Source organism: Hydra vulgaris, chromosome 12, assembly GCF_038396675.1.
Source record: "Hydra vulgaris chromosome 12, alternate assembly HydraT2T_AEP".
NCBI lineage: Eukaryota > Metazoa > Cnidaria > Hydrozoa > Anthoathecata > Hydridae > Hydra > Hydra vulgaris.
The window spans coordinates 4,932,523-4,953,788 of NC_088931.1; the positions used below are offsets into that span (position 1 = coordinate 4,932,523).

Genomic DNA, 21,266 nt, shown 5'->3' on the forward strand with positions numbered 1-21,266 from the left:
AAATTGATGGAATATATCGGATGGTTAATTCGTTAACTGTAAAAGACAAACCATTCAGGTTTGATTTGATTTTTGGAATGAATGCTATTGAAAAATTTGGAGGAGCCGTAATCTATGGTGATAAAAACTGTACTGTCCGAATGTCAGCATGTGAAACGGCAAAATGTGGTGCAAATAGTATAAGAAGTATACGAAAAGAGAACGAAATAAACGAAAAGAACGAAATAAACGAAGAGAGCAAAGTAAACAAAGAGAACGAAATAAACGAAGAGAAAGAAATAAAACATCAGGACTTTACGGTAAAAAATGACGGAAAAAAGTGGACGGCATCGTGGAACTGGAATAAAGAGTCCGCAATTAAAAATGCCATCCGCGAATAAAAGATAAGCGAAGAGCATGAACGTAGTAACCGAAAAGAAATAAATGAATGGATCAACTCTAGCATTCTTGTGCCGCATAGCGAGCAAGCATTGGAACCACCTAAAGTATCGATACCGCTCATGCGTGTTGTGCAAAAAAATAAAGGTAGAAAGATACGCCTAGTGGGAGACTTCCGAGCTCTCAACGAATTTGAAAATTGCTACACAGCAAATGCCAACGTTTGTCGAGGGAAACTGCATCGTTGGAGGAAAATTAAAAATGAAAAAATTCTTGATCTTAAGAAAGCCTTCCTTCAAATTCACATTGACAAAAAACTGTGGCCATATCAAACTGTGATTATAAATGGGGAATGGTATTGTTTCACCAGAATGTGTTTTGGCATCAACGTGGCTCCAACAATAATGATTACAGTTCTTTGTCACGTGCTCATTATGAATTCTACCGTGAAGAAAGCATGTGATAATTACATTGATGATATATTTGTCGATGAAAGTGTAGAAACAGCTAAAAATGTAGCGAAGCATCTTGATTAATTTGGGTTGCAGTGTAAACCTCCAGAAAACCTAGAAAAAAGACGTGTTTTAGGATTGAGAGTCCAACGAAATAAAAATGGGGAACTGATATGGAAGCGGGACAATGTAGTACAATTCGAATCTTCAAATGACGATAACAGCTTTTTAACAATTTAGGTAAACTTATTGGACATTACCCGGTGGCAGGAAGTTTGCGTTTACAATCTTCATACATCAAACAATTAGCTGGAAATATTCCATGGAATGAGTATGTTTCTGAAGATTGCAAAGAAAAAATGAATGAGTTGATTCACCGTTTGGAAAAATAGGACTCGGTTAGTGGGAAATGGCTGGTACCAGTGAATGGAATAGCTGAGCTTCACTGTGATGCATCATCCATAGGGCTTGGTGTAGTTCTTCTAATTGGAGGAGTAGTTATTGAAGATGTAGCATGGCTACGACCGACGAGTGATACGTACCACTTTTTTTTTTTGTTAATTCACCTCCCCAAGGCCTCGAAGGCCACTTCAGACGAGGAGGCTACTTAATTGTGGTTATAACCCTCTCTCAACTCTATAACTCCGAAACACGAAACTTGTCGAACAAGGCCGCTGCGCGGAGAAACAAGTTGAGCGCGGTACTACCAGAGACTTGGTGGGGATCGAACTCGGAACCTCTTGCTTATGAGACGAGCGCTCAACCACTACACCACTACCGTATATCAATATAAGTGAACAAGATTCGATACTTTGAAGTCTAAATTTAGCCAGTAAATGGGATATAAAAGAACTCACAGTATACAGCGATAGCAAAAACACCGTGGGAGGGTTAAACCCAGTTTTAAAAGAAGAATATCGCGTAAAGACTCGGTGAATTTCTCGATTGTTAGTACAAAGACGGCTGAATACGATAAAGGAAATAGCAAAAGATATTAAGATTATTCTACAATGGATTCCAACTGAATTAAATTTGGCCAATCGACTTTCACAAATCCCTCAAAAACGGTGTTGAACAGTGTATGCAACCACATTAATTCAACAGAAAGACATATGGAAAGTTCACTCAATTGGTCATTTTGGTGTCGATTGAACATTGCAACTTTGTTTACGAAACAACCAGAATTTATCACTTAAGAAGGTTTCAGCAGTAATTGCAAGTTGTAACCAGTGCAACTCCATCGATCCTTATTCCGTAAAATGGAAGCATGGTCAGTTGAGTGTAAAGCAGAATTAGAATCGGGTTGCCCTCGATGTAACGCATGTTGGTGCAGAACTGTACTTATCAATGATAGATTGCGGCCCATCACGGTATACAGTGTGGCATAAACTGGTAACCAAAGCAGCGGCTGAAATGATCAAAAAGCTGGAAGAATTATTCTCCTTATTTGGACCACCAGTTTGCCTTTTAATGGGCAATGAATAATTTTAACATACGCTAACAAGGTTTGCTGACGAATGGGACCTTGATTTAGAATATCGAGCAGCTCATCGAGCTCAGGGCAATATTATCGTTGGACGCATACACAGAACAATTAAAAGAACAGTCGCATACTCACGCTGTTCAACCGCTCTGACAGTATTACTATACAATGAGATAATATCATCAAACTGTAGTAAAAGTCCATCGCAGCAATTTAAGCGAAAACCGATCGTTTATTCCAGATGTCAATACACGTAAGAAAACCGAAAAGAATGAAAAAGACAACATATTCAAGGAAGGTGACAATGTTTGGGTAAAACCAGCTCAAGAAACAAAATGTGATCAGTCGTGGATACCAAGTATCGTACGGAAGCAAAATACCTGGTCGTTCGACGTCGAAAAGTGAGACATGTCGTGGGAAGGGTATTCCCACGACATGTCTCACTTTTGCGTCGCCGTATTCCAGACTCTCAGAATATAAATGACTCATTTAACGATGGTCTTAATATACCAAAAGATAAAGTTGATAATGGTTAAGGAAGATATAACGAAGATGCTGTTCAAGTTCGAAATTATTCTCAAGAATGCAACGAACAAAAGGTACCGCGCTCTGGATGAATAATAAGACCCCCACAACTTATGAGTTAATTCACCAAGAGGGCATGTTCTGCTAGAGTTAGTGAATAAAAATTATTACGTATAGATGGTAAAAGTAGCGTAGATTAACGTGATGAAAGTCACGCATTCATTTATGATTATTGTTTTAATGGCTATTGTAGTTTTATGATTGTCATGGGAATTATAACTTTGTCTTTATATACGAGTTTATGTAATAGAACAGAAGGTTGAAAAGCGCTCAGATAGTTGTTTTTAATATATGTATAAAAATGCAATAATGCAAAAGTATCTCGTCTTGTACTACAAAAGTGTAATTCTCTGCGAAATCTGCCAGTAAAATAGCCTCATCAATAGTAACTGTTTCTTTGAGATGCTTTATATAGCTAGATTGTGATTTTGCAACAAATAAATGAGAAGTAATATTATCGAGGTTTTCCCAGGAATTCATTTAATGGAAGTTTTGTTGTTAATAGTTTAGTTCTATCTGTTGTTGTCCACTGTTTGAAATCCACTGACTGTTCATTTTCAGCACTGTAATATTGCTGTTTTGGATTATCATTTTGTGTGAGATACTTCTGGAAATAATTTTGGGCAGCTTGTATCCCAGAATATCTATTGCATTGGTGAATCATGCAAACTGTAGATTTTCTGCTGCAGACAATCTTTTTAATAATTTCATGGTAAGATGTTTTAAGGTCTATAGCACTCAGCATTAATTTAACATTTTGGTGTATTGTACACTCACAAACAGAATGTGTACCAATTGGACCTGCAAGGATGTACGATTTAGGCCGAAGACTGCAAAACTTAGAAAATCCAATTTTATGGCCTGGGTACTTTGTCTTATATGCCTTATAGAGCTCCTTTAAGTTAGACAAAATCAATATTTTTGACGTCTTTTTTACCTGGCATTTGCCTTGAATACTCTTCTTCACAGTAAAAAAGCTTTACAAGTTCTATAACATCTTTACTCATTTGATTCCATTAACCACATCAGGGTATGCTATGATGTCTTTTTGGTCGCGTAAAAACTTTGCAATTTAAATTTTGTGTTAGGAAACTGAAAACTCTTTTGCTGCTTTTCTGATAGACGACATTTTTAGGTTAATGTCAAAATTTGAAGTTTTTGTCTTCTGTTAGAAACCTCAAGTTTTTTTTTTATGCATTCTACTAGGAAGTCTAAATCGCCAGCTTTGGTTTGAATTTACTTTAGAACTTCATTTTTTAGTACAACAAGATCGGATTCGGTTACATCCAGAGCAATTGCAAGCTTCTTAATAACTTCTTCTTCAACTGGCTTTATCTTTCTCTTTCCAAGTGAAGCCTTTTTAGAGGTTTTGGGTAAATGAACTTTTAGAGGAGACACTTCAAGTTCGTATAAAGTACTGTTAAGCAATGATCTTGTTGATTCCAGTATAACTTATTTTTCTATATTATCTTCAGTTAATTTTATCTCCAACTCGTTCTCTTCTCATTCTTCACTTGATCGATAAAGATATCGTAAATATTAAAGCATCATTACATAAAACACATAGTCAGCTAAATCTGAATGAAAATATCACCACAGATCATGCAATTATTTCAAATATATTTAATAACTACTTTGTCTCTATTCGTGAAAACTACTCAAGGAAGTCATCAAAACGTACTTGTAGTGACTTTTTTAATTTATCTAATACTTATTCTTTCTTTAATGATCCTGTGAGTGAAGATGAGGTATCTACTCTTATTAATAATGCTCTTAAAAGTAATAAAAGTTATAGACATAACAGCATAACTACATTTTTTCTTAAACTTATCTCTCACATAATCTCAAAACCTCTTTGCGTTATGATAAATAATTCTTTTAAAAGTGGCAAATTCCCTGAAGTTTTTTATGTTGTTAAAGTCATTCTAATTTATAAAAAAGGCTCTTTACTAGACTTTTCTAACTATCAACCCATTTCGCTTCTTTCCAACCTAAGCAAACTTTTTGAGAAGGCTATGCATAACAGGCTATACAAGTTTCTAGAAAAAATTTAAATCCTTGCACCAACATCAATATGAATTTCGAAGCAAGCATTCCACAACCCTCGCACTTATTAATATTACTGAGATGATTAGAAGAGATCTAGATAATTAGCATTTTGCATGTGGGGTGTTTATAGATCTGCAAAAAGCTTTTGATACTGTGGATCACTCCATCTTTCTCACAAAATTGGAATACTATGGAATCAGAGGTATCCCACTAAAATAGTTTACTTCATATCTCCAAAACAGAACACAGTTTGTTTCCATTAATGGCACTAAATCTGGCTTACAGAATTGCTTAAATGGCGTCCCACAAGGTTCAGTTTTAGTACCACTTTTTTTTTCTACTTTTTATTAATGACTTAAATACTTCTTTTAAATTTGCAATTGCTTACCATTTTGCTGATAATACTAACATGCTTCTGATTGACAAATCACTTAAAAAAATCAACAAATATATTAATCATGATCTTGGAAATCTTGTTCAGTTGTTCAAATAAACTTTCTCTTAATTCTAGCAAAGCAGAGCTGATCATCTTTAAATCCAATCTGGCACCAATTAATAAGCACTTAAACTTCAGGCTAAGCGGACAAAAAATTTATCTTTTTAACTCTATTAAATATCTTATGATTAAAATTGATTCTAATCTTTCTTTTCAAGGCCATCTGAATAACTTAGCAATAAAATTCAGCAGATCTAGTGGAATGCTAGCCAAAGTCCGCCACTATGTAAATCTAGAAACTCTGCTAAATATCATGCTATTTTTGGATCCCATCTAAGGTATACATGTCAAGTATGGGGACAATCCCATTAACAAATCATTTTAAAATTGTTCCATATCCAAAATAAAGCCTTGAAAATAATATATATTCAGTATAATAACTTTAAATCTAATGTGCTATACCTAATCTCCAATATAATAAAATTAAATGACCTTGTGGTATTCCTTAACTGCCAATTTGTCTGGAATTATCATCACAAAAACCTTTCCCTATCATTCAACAATTTCTTTACAAGTACAAATTATCACTATCCTCTTCGCTCCATCAGTAGCTTAAACTTAGTTGTTCCAAAACACCATTCTGCTAAATATGGAAATAAATCCATTAAATATCAATGTATTATTAGCTCATGGAATAAACTACCTCCTGATCTAAAATCTCTTAATTCAATCTCTGAATTAAAAATCAAGCTTTTTAATTATTTGTTAAAAAATACAATTAAGTATTTAATACAAACTAGTATTGAAACTCTTTATATTGGTTTGTGATCCTTCAGTTTTTAATTTGATATTTTTAGCATTTTGAAATTCTCTTCTTATCCATCTATATATAATTCCTCGGGTTTCTATCTGCCATTTTTAAACTTTTTATTAAACTTTTTATTAGTACCAATATTTTGGTATTCTTTATTTATCAATCTATTTATTTATCTCTTTTTATTCAACTATTCTCTACTTTGTACTAAATCTTTGTTGTTGCTGTCATTATTTACTTAATTTTTGTTGCTGCTGTTATTGTCTTTATTTATGAAATTCTCCTTTTATTATAGTTGTTACCATTTTGTTTTATTATTATTGTTATTATTATTATTGTCGCTGTTGTTATTATTGTTCTTATTACAATTATTATTATCATTGTTGTTATTATTATTATTGTTATTATCATTATTATTTTTATAATTATTATTATTTATCAGTTATTATTACTATTTTCATCATTGACTATAACGTTATGTTGTATATTCAGGTATTTACTTTATATTAGTACTTTTATTATTGTAAATTTCCTTGAAATTTTATAACTTATTTGATTTGATATGTATATATATATATATATATATATATATATATATATATATATATATATATATATATATATATATATATATATATATATATATATATATATATATATATATATATATATATATATATATATATATACAGGGTTGGAAACAAAGTTTTTGCCGAGATATAATTTGTTATATCTATGTGTTTATGTGAGAGAAGTAAATCGCTTGTGTTTCTATGTATTCATAGAATATTCTTACTTTATAATTGCACTTAATAAATGAAAATAAATAATATTCAGGTATTTATTTATTGTGAAAATAAAAAAATGAACATTTTTGTTTTATAAGAATTATTGCTAAGGGTATTGTTTTGCGTTTTTTTGATTGCATCAATGAATTTTGACAGAGAAAGCTAAAAGATTCGAAATTTGTGGAAAGAGTGGCACCGTCAGATTTTTATTTATTTTCACCCATGAAATCGGCTTTGAAAGGGAAAATTTTCAACAATGCTGCCGAAATCATGCAGGATGTTCAGCTCTGGATCAATGCAAAGCCCCCTGAATTTTTCGCAACTGGCATTGCCAAGCTGCCGGACAGATGGCGAAGATGCATTGAGAGTGATGGTAACTATTTTGAATTCCTTAGAGAGGATGATTAATAAATTTCTTGTTGTATGTTTCGTGATTCTCGTAAGTCGGCAAAAACTTAGTTTCCAACCCTGTATATACGGTTGCAATTGTACAAGTTTCGTAATAAGTCTAATAAATATAACAATTTTTTTCAGTTAAACAACATGTTTCATATATATATTAACATTATATCATTATTATTACATTAATCATTGTTACTATATAACTAGAGCCGTACCAAGGGCGGGGCCGGCCGGGCCGCGGCCTGAGGCGCCAAAATTGGGAGGGCGCAAACTTTAATAAATTAAAAAAACAATAATCAGTTTATGAAACTAATTTTTACGGCGTCACTGCTGTTGATAAAAAAATTAATTAAAATTCCGTCTCTTGACACAAACTCTAAATATTAAAGCTCATATACTGAACAAAAAGGCGCCCTATAACACTAATATACCTTTGAAAACTTTTCAGCATTATAATTCTATTATGAGTCGAACCCAAAAGTTATCTGGTGCTGAATTTAAGAAGAATAAAAAACAGCGCCAAGAAAGTGACGAGAAACTACAAAACTGTTTCAAAAAGTGGTTGGTAACAAACTCAGTGGAGAAAAAAAATTATTTCAGAGGATATTTGTATTGAAATTAATGACAATTCAACAGATCCTATAATTGAATTTAATTGAGTTCAGATCATCATTTGGAATTAATTGAAGAGGAGATTTTCATCAGCCAAAGTCAAGAAGAATTTTGCACAACTGATTCAGAACCAACCAGGGAAGATGAAAATGCCTAGCTTTCAGACCCAGCTGAAATGGACGAGGATGAACTTCATTCAGAAATCTCAGAAATTCTAGTGGCCTCGGAAGAAAATTTTCAACATAGGGATCCAGCAACATGGGCTAAAATAACGGACAAAACAAGATGCTTTTTGATTGAGCATAGGCCAGAGCAAGACAGAAGAGAATTTTTCCCAAACACGCTGTGTGATTTTGACAACAGAATGCGACACTTCAGCTCAAAATGGTATGAAAAAATTCATCCCAATGGTAAAAAATTTGTTCGCACTTGGCTGCAGTACAGCAATAAAAAAAATTCTTATTTTGTTTTTGCAGTTTGTTATTTTTAACAACAAAAACCAACAATTTCTCAGAAATTTCTAAAGGGTTTTGTGACTGGAAAAAACTAAACCCAAAAATTCCTGAGCATGAAAACAACAATGAACACCAAAGATGCTATTCTGATCGGAAAACTCTTGAAAAAAACCTCAAGGAAGGAAAGACCCTGAATTCTGATCTGTAGAGAGTTATTAGTGGAGAGATGAAAAAGCGGAGAGATATCTTAAAAGTGATTGTTGTTGCAATTTTTTTCTGTGCCAAGAACAATCTTGCCCTTCGGGGAACAACAGAAGACATCGGTCAACAAAACAGTGGCATTTTTCTGAGCTTAACTGAGTTGATTAGCCATTATTATCCTTTAGTGGCTGAACACATTGCGTCCGTTAAAGCAAAAAAAACCACAACATCCTACTTTTCTCCTTGAATTCAAAATGAGCTGATTGAGTTACTTTGGCAGAAAGTCAGGAAATAAATTTTGTCAAATATCAAAGAAGCTAAATACTACTCTGTTCTGTTAGACTGCACTCCAGATACCTTCCACAAAGAGCAGATGACTCAGATCATCAGGTATGTCCGCATCAGTGATGAAACCTGCACAATTAAGGAAAGTAAATATCAAGCTGCCGCAATGATGGACAACTTTGAAAAATCTAGCCCGATCGACATTTTGCAGCTCATTCATAAATATTCTTTGACCGATGCTTATCCCAACACAACAATTGCTATTCGCATCTTCCTCACCATACCAGTCACAGTTGCTACGTGTGAGAGAAGTTTCAGTAAACTTAAGCTCATAAAACACTATATGAGGTCAACAATTGGCCAGAACGTTTGTCTAGTTTGGCTATAATTTCAATTGAAAATGAAGTGGCAAACAACATTGATTTTGATGATGTCATTAGTGAATTTGCCTCAAGAAAAGCCAGAAAAGTGGCATTGAACTAAAGTTTGTGCAACCTTAATGACAAATTTTACTTATAACTTGATGTGATAAATTTTGTGATCAATAAATCATTTTTTTCGTTTAATTTTCTTCTTTTTTTTTTTTTTAAGGAGGGGGAAGGGGAAGTTAGGGGGAAAGGAGGGGAAGAGGGGCGCAATATATGTATATATGTATATATATACATATGTATTTCTACTACTAATATATAATGTATATATTAGTAGTAGAAAATCACTTGACAAAAATTTTTTCCATTTAACACTGTGTTTCATCAACAAAGATTCATCAGAAATGGATGATCAAATTAATAAAACTTCAATTTATACCAAAAATTAAATTACAGGAAGTTGCAAATGTCTTAACTACTGTAAATGTTCACACATTTGTGGAATTTGCTGACACTATTATAAAAAGAATTCTTTAGAAATGATTACTTATGCTATTTTTTTAAAATGTTTTTTTAAAAAGGCTAGTTAATGTAAATATTATTTGAACTCATTTATTTTTATAGTTTTTTAGGAGAAACTTATTTTCGTGCCTACATTTAGAAATTAATTCCGATCTTTTGTTTAAAAAGCATTCTTGATTTGCATGTGTAATTATTTCAAATTTTTCTTGTAGGCATAGTATGCATTTTTTGGAAATATTGTTATATGCAGGCGCTGTTTTAAGGATAGACCAATTCAGTATAAAATCATCAATATTTTTTTCTTTTAATTCCCATATATATTTTGACAGCATGGTGTCTTTTGAATACTTTTTATTCTTGAAAGATTGCTTATGATTGGCAAAACGTTTTTTCCATTCAAAATATTGTTGATGAAACACAGTGTTAGATGGAAAAAATTTTTGTTAAGTGATTTTCTACTACTAATATAATTGCTCTGTTCTTTTAAGAACATTGAGCACTCCATTGTGTAGAATACTTTTTAAAGTTGTTTAAATATATATATATATATGTATATATATATATATATATATATATATATATATATATGTATATATATATATATATATATGTATATATATATATATATATATATATATATATATATATATATATATATATATATATATATATAACATTTGAAATTTTTTTAAGCTATATTTTTAAATGACAAAATAAGCTTAGAAGTACTGTGTTTTCATGAATTTGAATTTGAAACAAGAGCAAACACGATAAAGTCAGGTTTTAATGTGGATTTGAGGGAAACGTAGCGGGAGGGGAGTTTAATGGTGAGAGAAAAGGGAAACAGAGGTAGATTTCATGTCAGGACAAGAATCAGTCCCAGAATGCAGTTTACTGAAATCAGAGTCAGTTTATGTAATAGAGAATCGTTTGAGTTTATGTAGCGTTGTTATTACAATTGTGTAACAAAGTAGCTCTTTAGAAAGTGTAAGACTAGGAAAATGGTGGATTGTCCTATATTTGGAAGTTTTAATGATTTAAGAGCAGTAATGTTGCCAACATATGATTATGTCATAAAATGCTATTTTCTTATAAGACATAATCTCAAACCATATACATCATCAAAAGAGCCAATTGTAAGTGAAGTATCTGCTATTTTAAATTGAAAATTGAAAATATATGGTTAAAAGCTTCTATTCCTGTAGATTCTAATACCCGAATATTACAAATGATACAAGGGCATCATGACAAGTATATAAATTTGTTAAGATCTATAAACAGAAAAGATCGGAAAAACATACCTTGTTACATATAAAGAATATGCTAAATGCATATTTGATATTGCTGCCTGTAAATGTTTAGATTTCCAACATTTTATTTGTTCAAAATAAAGGTAAGTCCTTTTTCTAGAGCAGGAGTTTTTAAATGATCAATGATCGTCCAGAAAAATGGTTATGAGTAACTTTGATAGTGCTACAACGAACCCATTGTTTTTGAAAGATGCCAGAAAACGTAAATAAATGCAGAGAAAATTTAAATTTATTTAAGAAAACTCAATCATTTAACAAATTCCACAATAATATCAACGTTTACTGATAGTGAAGATAGCATTGAAGAACAAGAGAAAGTAACAGAAAATTTCACTGTTAGTGACAATGAACAAAAAGAGAGACATTTAACAGGTTCTTCAGCATTAGAAGATAAGAAAATTACTCAAATGCGCATTAAACTGCCTTCAGTTTCCTCCAACTGTGATCGCACAGGAATTTTCTATAGAACTGCGGCTGCAGTTTCAAGCGCTGCATTGCAGGAGTTGGGTTTAATAAATAAAGATGACAAAAGTAAAGTAAATGAACGAATGAAAATTAGACAAGCAAGGTCAAAGAACCGGGGAAAACGCATTCAAAACAGTCCGGACCTGATTACCGAAAATAGAGGATTGTATTTTGAAGGAAAAAAAGATAAGATAATTATTCAAGAAAAGAAAGGAACTAAGTTTTACAAAATGATTACTACAGAAGAGCACATTTTGCTAATAGAAGAACCAAACTCGTAGTTTTTAGGCCACGCAATACCATTATCTGATAATGGTAAACACATTGCAGAGAGCATAATTGAGTTTTTACAATACCACGAACATGACCAACAACGTGTCGCATTTACTACGATTGGATATGATAGAACCTTTGTAAATACGGGAGTCAATAATGGTGTGATTTCGTTGTTGGAAAACAAAATAGGAAGATTACTGCAATGGTTAGTTTGCTTATTCCATGGTAACTAACTGCCTTTACGTCATCTTTTTTTATTCTCTAGATGGTAAAACATTGGGTCTCAATGAGTTTAAGGGGGAGTTAGGTAAGAAACTGCAAAACTTTCCTAAGTTGTCTTTAGTTCCCTTTTTACCAATTGAAAATAACCTTTTTTTTATTAGAAAATGTAATAGATTTAAGTACAGATTAAAAGTACTTAATGGAAGTTACTGTATGTAGTGGAAACTGCAGTTTAGATTTATTATTGAAAACCCCTGAAAAAGTAATCTAACTTTAGATGGCTTACATTTGCGATTTGTTTTTTTGTTTGTTTGTTTATTTCAAAGTTTAATAACTTTTATATTTAAAAGTTTATGAATAAAAACACTTGCGGGGCAAGTAGAAGGCATTATTTTGATTAACACCGAGCCCCAATTGTTGGTATTTACAATAACCGTATAATATATTTATATTTTACAAATTATTTATTGAAAATTATAAATGTAAAAATAAATAACGATTAGTTTAAGAAATACTTCAAGATCAACATTCATGTTAAGACTAATAATCAAGTAAACAAGAAAAATCGAAAGAAAAGAAAAAAACAAAAAAAGAAATAAATTTAACAGCACGTATTTACAAGTGCCATACTATATACGTATATTATACAAAGCATTTATTGAAAAATATAAAAATAAAATATATAACAATTTGTAATAAAGTAATATTTAAATAAAGAATGAAAAATTAAAAACAAAAAAGTACTTAATTTACAAAAACCGTAATATTTATGTATATTAAAACCAATTTGTATAAAAGTAAAATAAATAACAATTCATTGATAGTTAAAAAAATATATATATATTCAAGAACTCAGATTAGATTTCAACAATAACTTTTAAGATTAGAGGAGGCACCATAACTGAATTAATGAAAAAAAGGTTGATAAGTTCTGAGACATTTTATATAATTAAATTTTAGTATTAAAAGAAGCATTTAAAATCGGATATGCTAAAATCCATAAGTAAGAACACCTGTTTCGATTCATTTTTTGGCATAAGTAAAATACTTCAAGAACAACATATATATTTCAAATTCTTTTGGCGCACTTATTCTAGTTTTTGCAAATTTTTTCCAGCCAGTTCACACACAAGCCAAATTATGCTTTGCTCACACATATGCAAATTTATATTTTGTTCACACATGCCAAATTTTTGCCAATTTTTGCAACTGCTTTCCAAATTCTTTTGGCGTACTTATGCCAATTTGCACTTATGCCAATGTTTGAAAATTCTTTCGGCGCACTTATGACAGTTTGCACTTATGCCAATGTTTGAAAATTCTTTTAGCGTACTTTAGCCAGTTTGCACTTATGCCAGTTTTTGCAACTACTTTGCACTTATGCCAGTTCGCGCTTATTCAGCGGCCTCCATAAGTACGAACTGGCGTAAGTGTGAATCGGCATAACTGCGCTAAAAGAATTCGCATAAACATAAGCGCAAAGCAGTTGCAAAAACTAGCATAAGTGCAAATCGGCATAAGTATAAACTGGCAAAAGTGCGCCGAAAGAATTTGCAAACATTGGCTCAAGTGCGAAGCAATTGCAAAAGTTGGCATAAGTGTGAATTGGCATAAATGCGAACTAGCATAAGTGCGTTAAAAGAATTTGTAAACGTTGGCATATGCGCGAATTAGCTAGATGCGATTCGCACTTATGTGCGAACTGGTATTTATGCCAATTTGCACTTATGCCATATCAATCAACTAAAGAATAGAATAAGCCATATCAATCAACTAAAGAATAGAATTAAGTCAATGCGTTTGCAGTATATAAATAATAATATTAAAGTTGGTATACCTACTTCGTAGACGTTATGTTTACATGGAGTTAACATATTTTTGGAGTTAGTTTGTTTTGCCAACCGGGGTTAATTTATTTTACGGGAAGTTAATCTATTTGGAAATAGATTTCCCTGGTTAATTTTTTACGCAACAGGAGTTAACTTATTAAGGGGATTAATTCATTTCGCATTACCAAAATTTGTTTATTTACGCTTCATTTTTTATTTCCACTAAGGATATGTTTTATTCGAAGAATTTTTTAAAAAAACTTTCTGAGTACTCTGGCTCCCCATATATCCTTTTTCTGGAATGTGTTGCATAATCCTATTTGAGCAGATAAATTTATACAAAATATAAAAGCACAAGAAATACAACTAAACAAATAAATTAACAATAAATATTTTTTTTTAAATAATTTCGTAATTTATCGTTTTTTATAAATAACAAATAAAAATAGTACGCAATTATAAATAGTATATTAAAATTGAAAATAATTAACTTAAACAATACAAAGAAAGGTAAACAAAAATAATAAAAAACGATTAAAAAAAGAAAGAGATTTGTAAATCCAAATAAATCGAAAAAAATCGAAACACAAAATCTTAAAAAAAATTGAATAAAATTTGAGAAAATAAATATGTTGATGAAACAAACTCTTAATAAAAAAATCAATGCTTACAATACCCAGAATATATTTATGATTCATCATCTGAACTAAAAAAAGCAGGCTTGTTTCTTTTAGGCATAGTTTTTTTAGGCGCTTTTTTCACAGTTGTATTTAGAGAACTATCAAATTGAGTTAAATCACTGCGTTTTCGAGATCGTAAGTTGTATTTAGAAGCCTAGAAAAAAATGCTTAATATAAATTCAGAAAAAATTAAGACTATCTATATAAATGACACGGTTGGTCGATGGATGGCCGATGACACGGTTTTTAAAATGGGGGACAGTCATCAATTTCTAAATTCTAGATTGTATCCCCTCCCCAATATACTATTTTTGAATAAATAAAAATAGACTTCAAAGCCAACAATGCAGGGGCCCCCTGTCTCCCCGCCATCATTGTCCTTGAAGTCTACTTATTATTTATTCAAAAATAGTATATTTATTTTTATAAAAGAGATATTCAAAAAAAGTATATTTATGCAGAAATACACTATTTAAAAACAGTGTATTTATAAAGAAAAAAAAGACACTTAAAACAGAATATTTTGAAAAGAAAGATATCATTTAAAAAATTAAAATAGTTGTTTAAAGCAAAACATAGAAATAATATTTTGCTTTGAACAGCTACAAATAAGTTAGTCAAATAAGTCAGTATAAGATAAAAACTCAGGAAAATAAATTGATTTTCAAAGAACTCAATTATTTAATTTCTTTGGAGGTTATATTCTAGTAAGATTTTTTTAAATGAAAATTTTAAATGAAAATTAAAAATGCAAATGTAGTTTTATTATCATATAAAATCAAATTGAATTTGCACCTTCATTTATATCATCTAAAACTTTTTAATTTTTTAATATATTTAATGAATTAAAATTTTAAATGTGAAATGCAAAAGGATTTTTTAGTATTTCACATTGAACTTTAGAAAAAAAATTTAGACAATTACCCCTAAACTTTTTATTGATCAAAAAAGGTTAAAGCAGTATATATATTGAATAGTTTTGATCAAAAAGCAGTATTATTGAAGCAGAATGTTTAAGTTTTTGAATGTTTACGTAACATTTTAAATATTGGCCTAATGTACTTTTTTAGCCAGACAAAAGGCCAAAAAATTACATTTTAAAAAGGATATAAGTAACAACAAATAAAGTTAACAGTTTATTTGTTTAACTTTATTTATTCATTTAAATTGCTTTTTCATAGTCTAGTGAACTCGGTGAGGTTGGGGAGGTTTTAATAAATTTAATAAAAAATATACATAAATAATAAGTAGTTAAAAACAAAAATATTATAAACTTTTCTTAAATTCATTTTTATATTTAATTTAAAAAATGTTTATAAACAAGGTAATCTATTAAGCCTATAGGCCTAATAGATTACCTTGTTTAAAAACATTTTTTAAATTAAATATAAAAATGAATTTAAGAAAAGTTTATAATATATTTTTTTAAATTGTTTTAATTGTTTTAATTTTTTTAATTGTTTTTCTGCCAACGGTCTAGGTCCAATACATTGAAACGATGGAATAATGGACCGTTTCATGTATAAAAATATCCTGAAAGATGTTATGTTACCTCATGCTGAATGGAATATGCCAATAAAATGGGTTTTTCAGCAAGACAACAATCCGAAACACACTGCAAAAGTAGTCAAGCAGTGGTTTCAAGACAAATAAATTTTAAAAAACTTCTATGAAATAATATTCAGAAGTACAGACTACTCAGTTAAAAAATAGCTTGTTATAGTACAAAAGAAAAAATAAATTAAATCTATCTCTATCTTTTTTTGACTTATTTAGATTTAAAATCCTGAAACCAACATTTTTTCCGCATTAAAACAAAATAAAACTTACATTTAATGATTTATCTAAAGTGTCATTTACACCAGATCTTCTAGAATGTGAAATTTGAGAACTTTGAGATATAGTAGTATTTTTTATTTCAGTTGGACCTTTACAATTAGAAATCTTGAACGCCAGGTTTTCTTTATGAGGAGTGCTAGTCAGAAAAGCTTGTAAAGTTTCTCTAAACAAAAATGATAAGATTATAAAAAAATAAACAGAATCTCATAAGTGTAAACTTAACCAACTTGTTTCATCATTACTAATAATAATCATGTGTTTATGTTGTTAGTAACCAAAATATAAACACACAATAAATAAATAAAAAACTTACTCCAAACATTTTTCAGCCAAGTTAACTTTTTCATCAAAGGCCAGACTGTCTGTTGAAACTTTTTTATTTTCAGACTCTTTGCGTTCTTCATGTAGAGCTAGTACCTGAAGCTGTAATTCACGTAAAATATTGTAGTTAATTCTATCAAAATCTTTATAACGAGCAGCTGTAATTCCAAGAACAATTGTACCCAAAACAAAAAATATTTTCCTGAAAAACCAGATCCATTTGTGAATATTTTCCTAAAGTATTTTTTTATACTTTTAAAGAATGCATTATTAAACATACGTTTAATCATGGGTGGATCTATGGGAAGGGGGGGAAGGGTAAATTAGGCAGGCTGTTTCAATGTTAAAAGAAATTTTAATAAATTTATGTAGTGCAAAATAAAATTGGACTGTTGGGATATCAATATGACTTCAGACTTATGAGTTTCATAGTTATATAGATTAAAAAAGTGTAAGACTAATATTCTGAGAAAACTAACTAAAAAAGTTTTACGATTTAATCCTAAAATTCCTGCACCCCCTCCCCCCTCCTACTTTATCAGATTCTAGATCAACCTAATCAAATAACCTAAAAATCGCTCTCTTTTACAAGATGGTCTGCATCCGCCCCTATGTTCAATATAACATACTTAATCTATATATTATATTAAATAAAAACAAAGCTATTACACTATTGTCTTGCTTTGAAATTTCACTGATTGCCCATTTTACATAAAGCCTTTCACATATTATGAGCAAAGAAAGAAATACGAATAAAGGTAATCGACCTGAATATGTCCTAGGGGTGCTAGTAAATAAATAACAAACTACTGTTGCAACTAAATAAAAGGCAACAGATTGAAAACTAATAAATTCTCCAAGAAGGATTGTTTGAAGATTGGTAAGTCTCTCAACACTTTGAAATATAGAGTCAAATGTTTCTGAGAACATTGTTTTTTGCTGTTGAGCTTGTTCTCGAACTTCTTGGAAAACATCCTTAGCAGATTGTGCTGATTTAACAAGGACTTCTTTTAGGATTATTTCATTTTGCAAAATTTCTTTTTGATTTTGTAGACTTTCTTTTTGAGATATCAAAACTTGTTGTTGCTGTAGGACTGATTGAGACAATACTTCTAAGGATTCAATTGAAGACTTTGAAAGCTTGTTTATTGTTGATTCAGTATTTTCTCTCCACAAAGCACTCTGCATATAAAAACATATATCAGAAACATGAGTAAAGAATTCTGTATATGATTGAAAAGCAACAATATCGGATCCCATTTCACGAGTACATTCTTTGAAATTTGAAATATGACACGGATAAATCTTTAATCCCGATTTTTTTAAATGACAGTTAGAAAATTGCAGAGCAAGATAGCTCTGTTCAATATCATTCATATCTCGACAACTTGATGAAAGTTTTAAAAGTGCTTCTTCCCAACAAGTAACCTCTTTAAATTTCTTTTTATCATTTGTTAATTTTTCAAAAGTACTCTTACCCCTTTCAAATCGATCTTTATCGTCTGATAATTGAAGGTTGAGTTGAGGGCTAATGAATTTGAAACATACTGAAATTATCAACCAAGTAAATTTCATCTCTTAGTTTTTTAGTATTTATATATTTGTATTTATATATTTGCGAACTTTTTGTTTTTATTGTCTTTCAAAGAAATATATAATTTTAAAATTTTCCGCGGCGGAACTCAGCCAATCAATAATTCGGATAATTCTTGGGGCAAGTAAAATTTAGAATATCTGAAATTTAAAATTTGTAACATACCTTCAATAAAAAGAAACAAATTTATACGTAAATTAGCATTAGCTCCCCCTGCGGATCCCCCCTCCCATCTTTTTTGCCTACGCCTCTGATTTACATATTCTTCAAAAAACGTATTTCGAGCTAAAGGATTGTGTAAAGCAAGTATGAAATAGGAAATATATATGCTTACTGCTATATATGCTTACTGCAGGACTGAGTGGATATTGTGACCATGTAATGGCTTTGTTGTTAGAATTAAGTGATTACTCAATAAAATTTCTCTAAAAAGTCCCAACAGAAATTTCTTGTGCAAGTAAACAACGACAATGGGGCATACTTGGTAAAAAATATATAAGTAAAGCTCCTATATTGAGTTCAACTGTTAAAAGAAAAAATAATAAGCGTGGTATACCCAAAGACTTAGTACTCAACAAACCTTTAATGTTAAAATAAAAAATGACAAATCAGATTTGCGAAAAAAACAGGAAAATGGATATCAGACTCAAATACAAATGGCTTTAGGCATATCACAAGTGACATTGTGTGATTCTATTGTTTATACATTAAAAGGATGCGTTGTTGTTTGAATTCCTTTTGATATTATGTAATTTAAGACTAATTAAATTGAGCAATAAATTACATGAAAAATAAAGTATTATTGCTTCTTTGTCTTATTTCCTTATCTGATACTGATTCTGGATACAATTAATTTACAAATATTATAGCACCAGAAGGATGATAATATTGACAGAGCAACTCAGTGCAATAAATGATGCATACTGTACTTGAGTATGGTTTTTAAAAACAGTTAGGCATTCTCAAATCAGTTCATTCTCTAAAAGTCCAAAAAGGTATCCTACAAGTACAAATAATTAATCCAGAATTTTATTTGTCTTGATATTTTTGTTTTTGACAACTTAAACAACCATCCAAGAGGAGAAAGTGCGAATCCATTTTAAAAATAAACAAGAGTCATAAAAAAACAGATCAAACGCACTTATTTTTGGTTTCGGACCTTTTTTTGCATGGAATCTATGACGTTTTTTTTTTTATTTTTTCTTATTTTACAACTTTTGAAAAAAAATCATAAAATTTTTAAAACTCACTGTTATCACCTGGGTCCACCAAAAATTATATATCATTAAACCTGCCTACTTCTAGAACAGTCAAAGATTTAAACAATTTTGGTTCAGTGAAAATATTTTCATAATTAAACTCGTTTTAATTTTTTATTTTAACCACATAATGAACTATAGAATTTATTTTTGTTAGTTTTAAGTTTTCATTTTTTAAGGAACTCGTTTTCATTTTTAAGGAAATTAATTCCTTTTTTAAGCTGCTTTAACTGCTCTTTTAAGGTTTGACAATTTTAACAAACACCTAATTCTTTGGGACATTCGATATAAAAATTTATATTGTTTTCTATACTGTAGCAAGTTTTACTTTCTAAAGTTTCTGTTGATATATTGCAAGTCAGCCTTTTTTTTTTAATTTTTCTTTCTTTTTAAATAATGTTTTCTTTACATAAAAAAATACCAAGCAAACATGTCTGCATGGGCCCTACATGGGTTTTAACCTGGGCACGTGGGCATGGGATACAGTACACGGGCTCCTTATGGGTCTCATATGAACCAGCCCATTCAAATATTAAATATAATTAATCTGTATAAATCACAAAACATTCTGTCAAATGTTTTTCTTGAAAATACGCTTGAAAAAACGCTTTCACTTGAGTTTTACGAGACACTAAAACTTTTCCACAAAAATAACCTATTAGCTGATTTTGTTATGTATTGTTACTCAAGAACAAAACGTAGAAAAGTTAAAAAAAGCTGTCGATTCAATTCTATCAAAGAAGGCTACAGAAAAAATTCAAAATGAGGTATATATATTAACAAAGCTTCAAGTAGTTTACAAACTTTTGATTTTCAAAATCATTTTTAAAATGCTTTAATTGTGATAAATGCTTCAGAAATAATTGAGAGCAAAGAGTCATATGGCACTAATTCTGATGTTGAGTTTATATCGACATCAGACAAGAAATGTGACACTAAAAATGATTTTGACACGTCTGTCTGAAAGTACTTCTAGTGAAGTCAGTACTAGCGAAGTTGACATCAAGGACAGTTTACATAATTGATATTTATAACATTTCTCATTCCGCTCCATCAGATCTATTGCAGATTCTAAGATACGCTGGTTTGCAATTGCCAAAAGATCCAAGATCATTACTTCACACTACGAATTCAATTCAACTGCATCCAATTTCAGGAGGAGACTATTATCACTGTGATGTTGAAAATGGCATAACAATATTGTTGCAACATTATGATCTTTTAAATATTGATAATACAATTTTGATAAACATTAGCATTGAAATGCGATATTTTTTATAGAATAACAATAGAATCTGATCATTCTGGATCATCGAAGCTATCATCAGCTGGTGAATATTTAAGAAACTTTGTTGATGAAATGAAAATTTTGATGTATAGGGAAATAACTTATTTAAGAAAACAGTTCTCTTAGGTGTACAGAAAAGAATGAAAAGTTTGTGGATAAAAGGAGATTTAAAGTATAGGTTTTCATCAAAGGTGGTAAAAAATATATCAGCAAAATTAATAGATTTACAAAATAACGTGTCAAATAAGTTCTGCCGCAAACCTAGATCTCTAAGTGACAACAAACACTGGAAAGCAACAGTATTCCGCCAGTTTTTATTGTATATAGGCTCATTTAAACTGTTTGGTATTGTA

The 21,266-nt window shown here is 30.4% G+C and overlaps 1 protein-coding gene across 1 annotated transcript; it reads right to left on the reverse strand.

Moving 5' to 3' along the window:
* Nucleotides 1-14,307: 14,307 nt before the first annotated feature.
* LOC105848451 (uncharacterized) lies at nucleotides 14,308-18,419 on the reverse strand. The gene is made up of 4 exons (XM_065811293.1): nucleotides 17,442-18,419; nucleotides 16,765-17,006; nucleotides 16,443-16,614; nucleotides 14,308-14,766 (listed from the first exon to the last, which is right to left on the reverse strand). Exons 1-4 carry the CDS (start codon nucleotides 18,345-18,347, stop codon nucleotides 14,620-14,622), a joined length of 1,467 nt encoding a protein of 488 aa, XP_065667365.1. The 5' UTR covers nucleotides 18,348-18,419; the 3' UTR covers nucleotides 14,308-14,619.
* Between the last annotated feature and the right edge of the window lie 2,847 nt (nucleotides 18,420-21,266).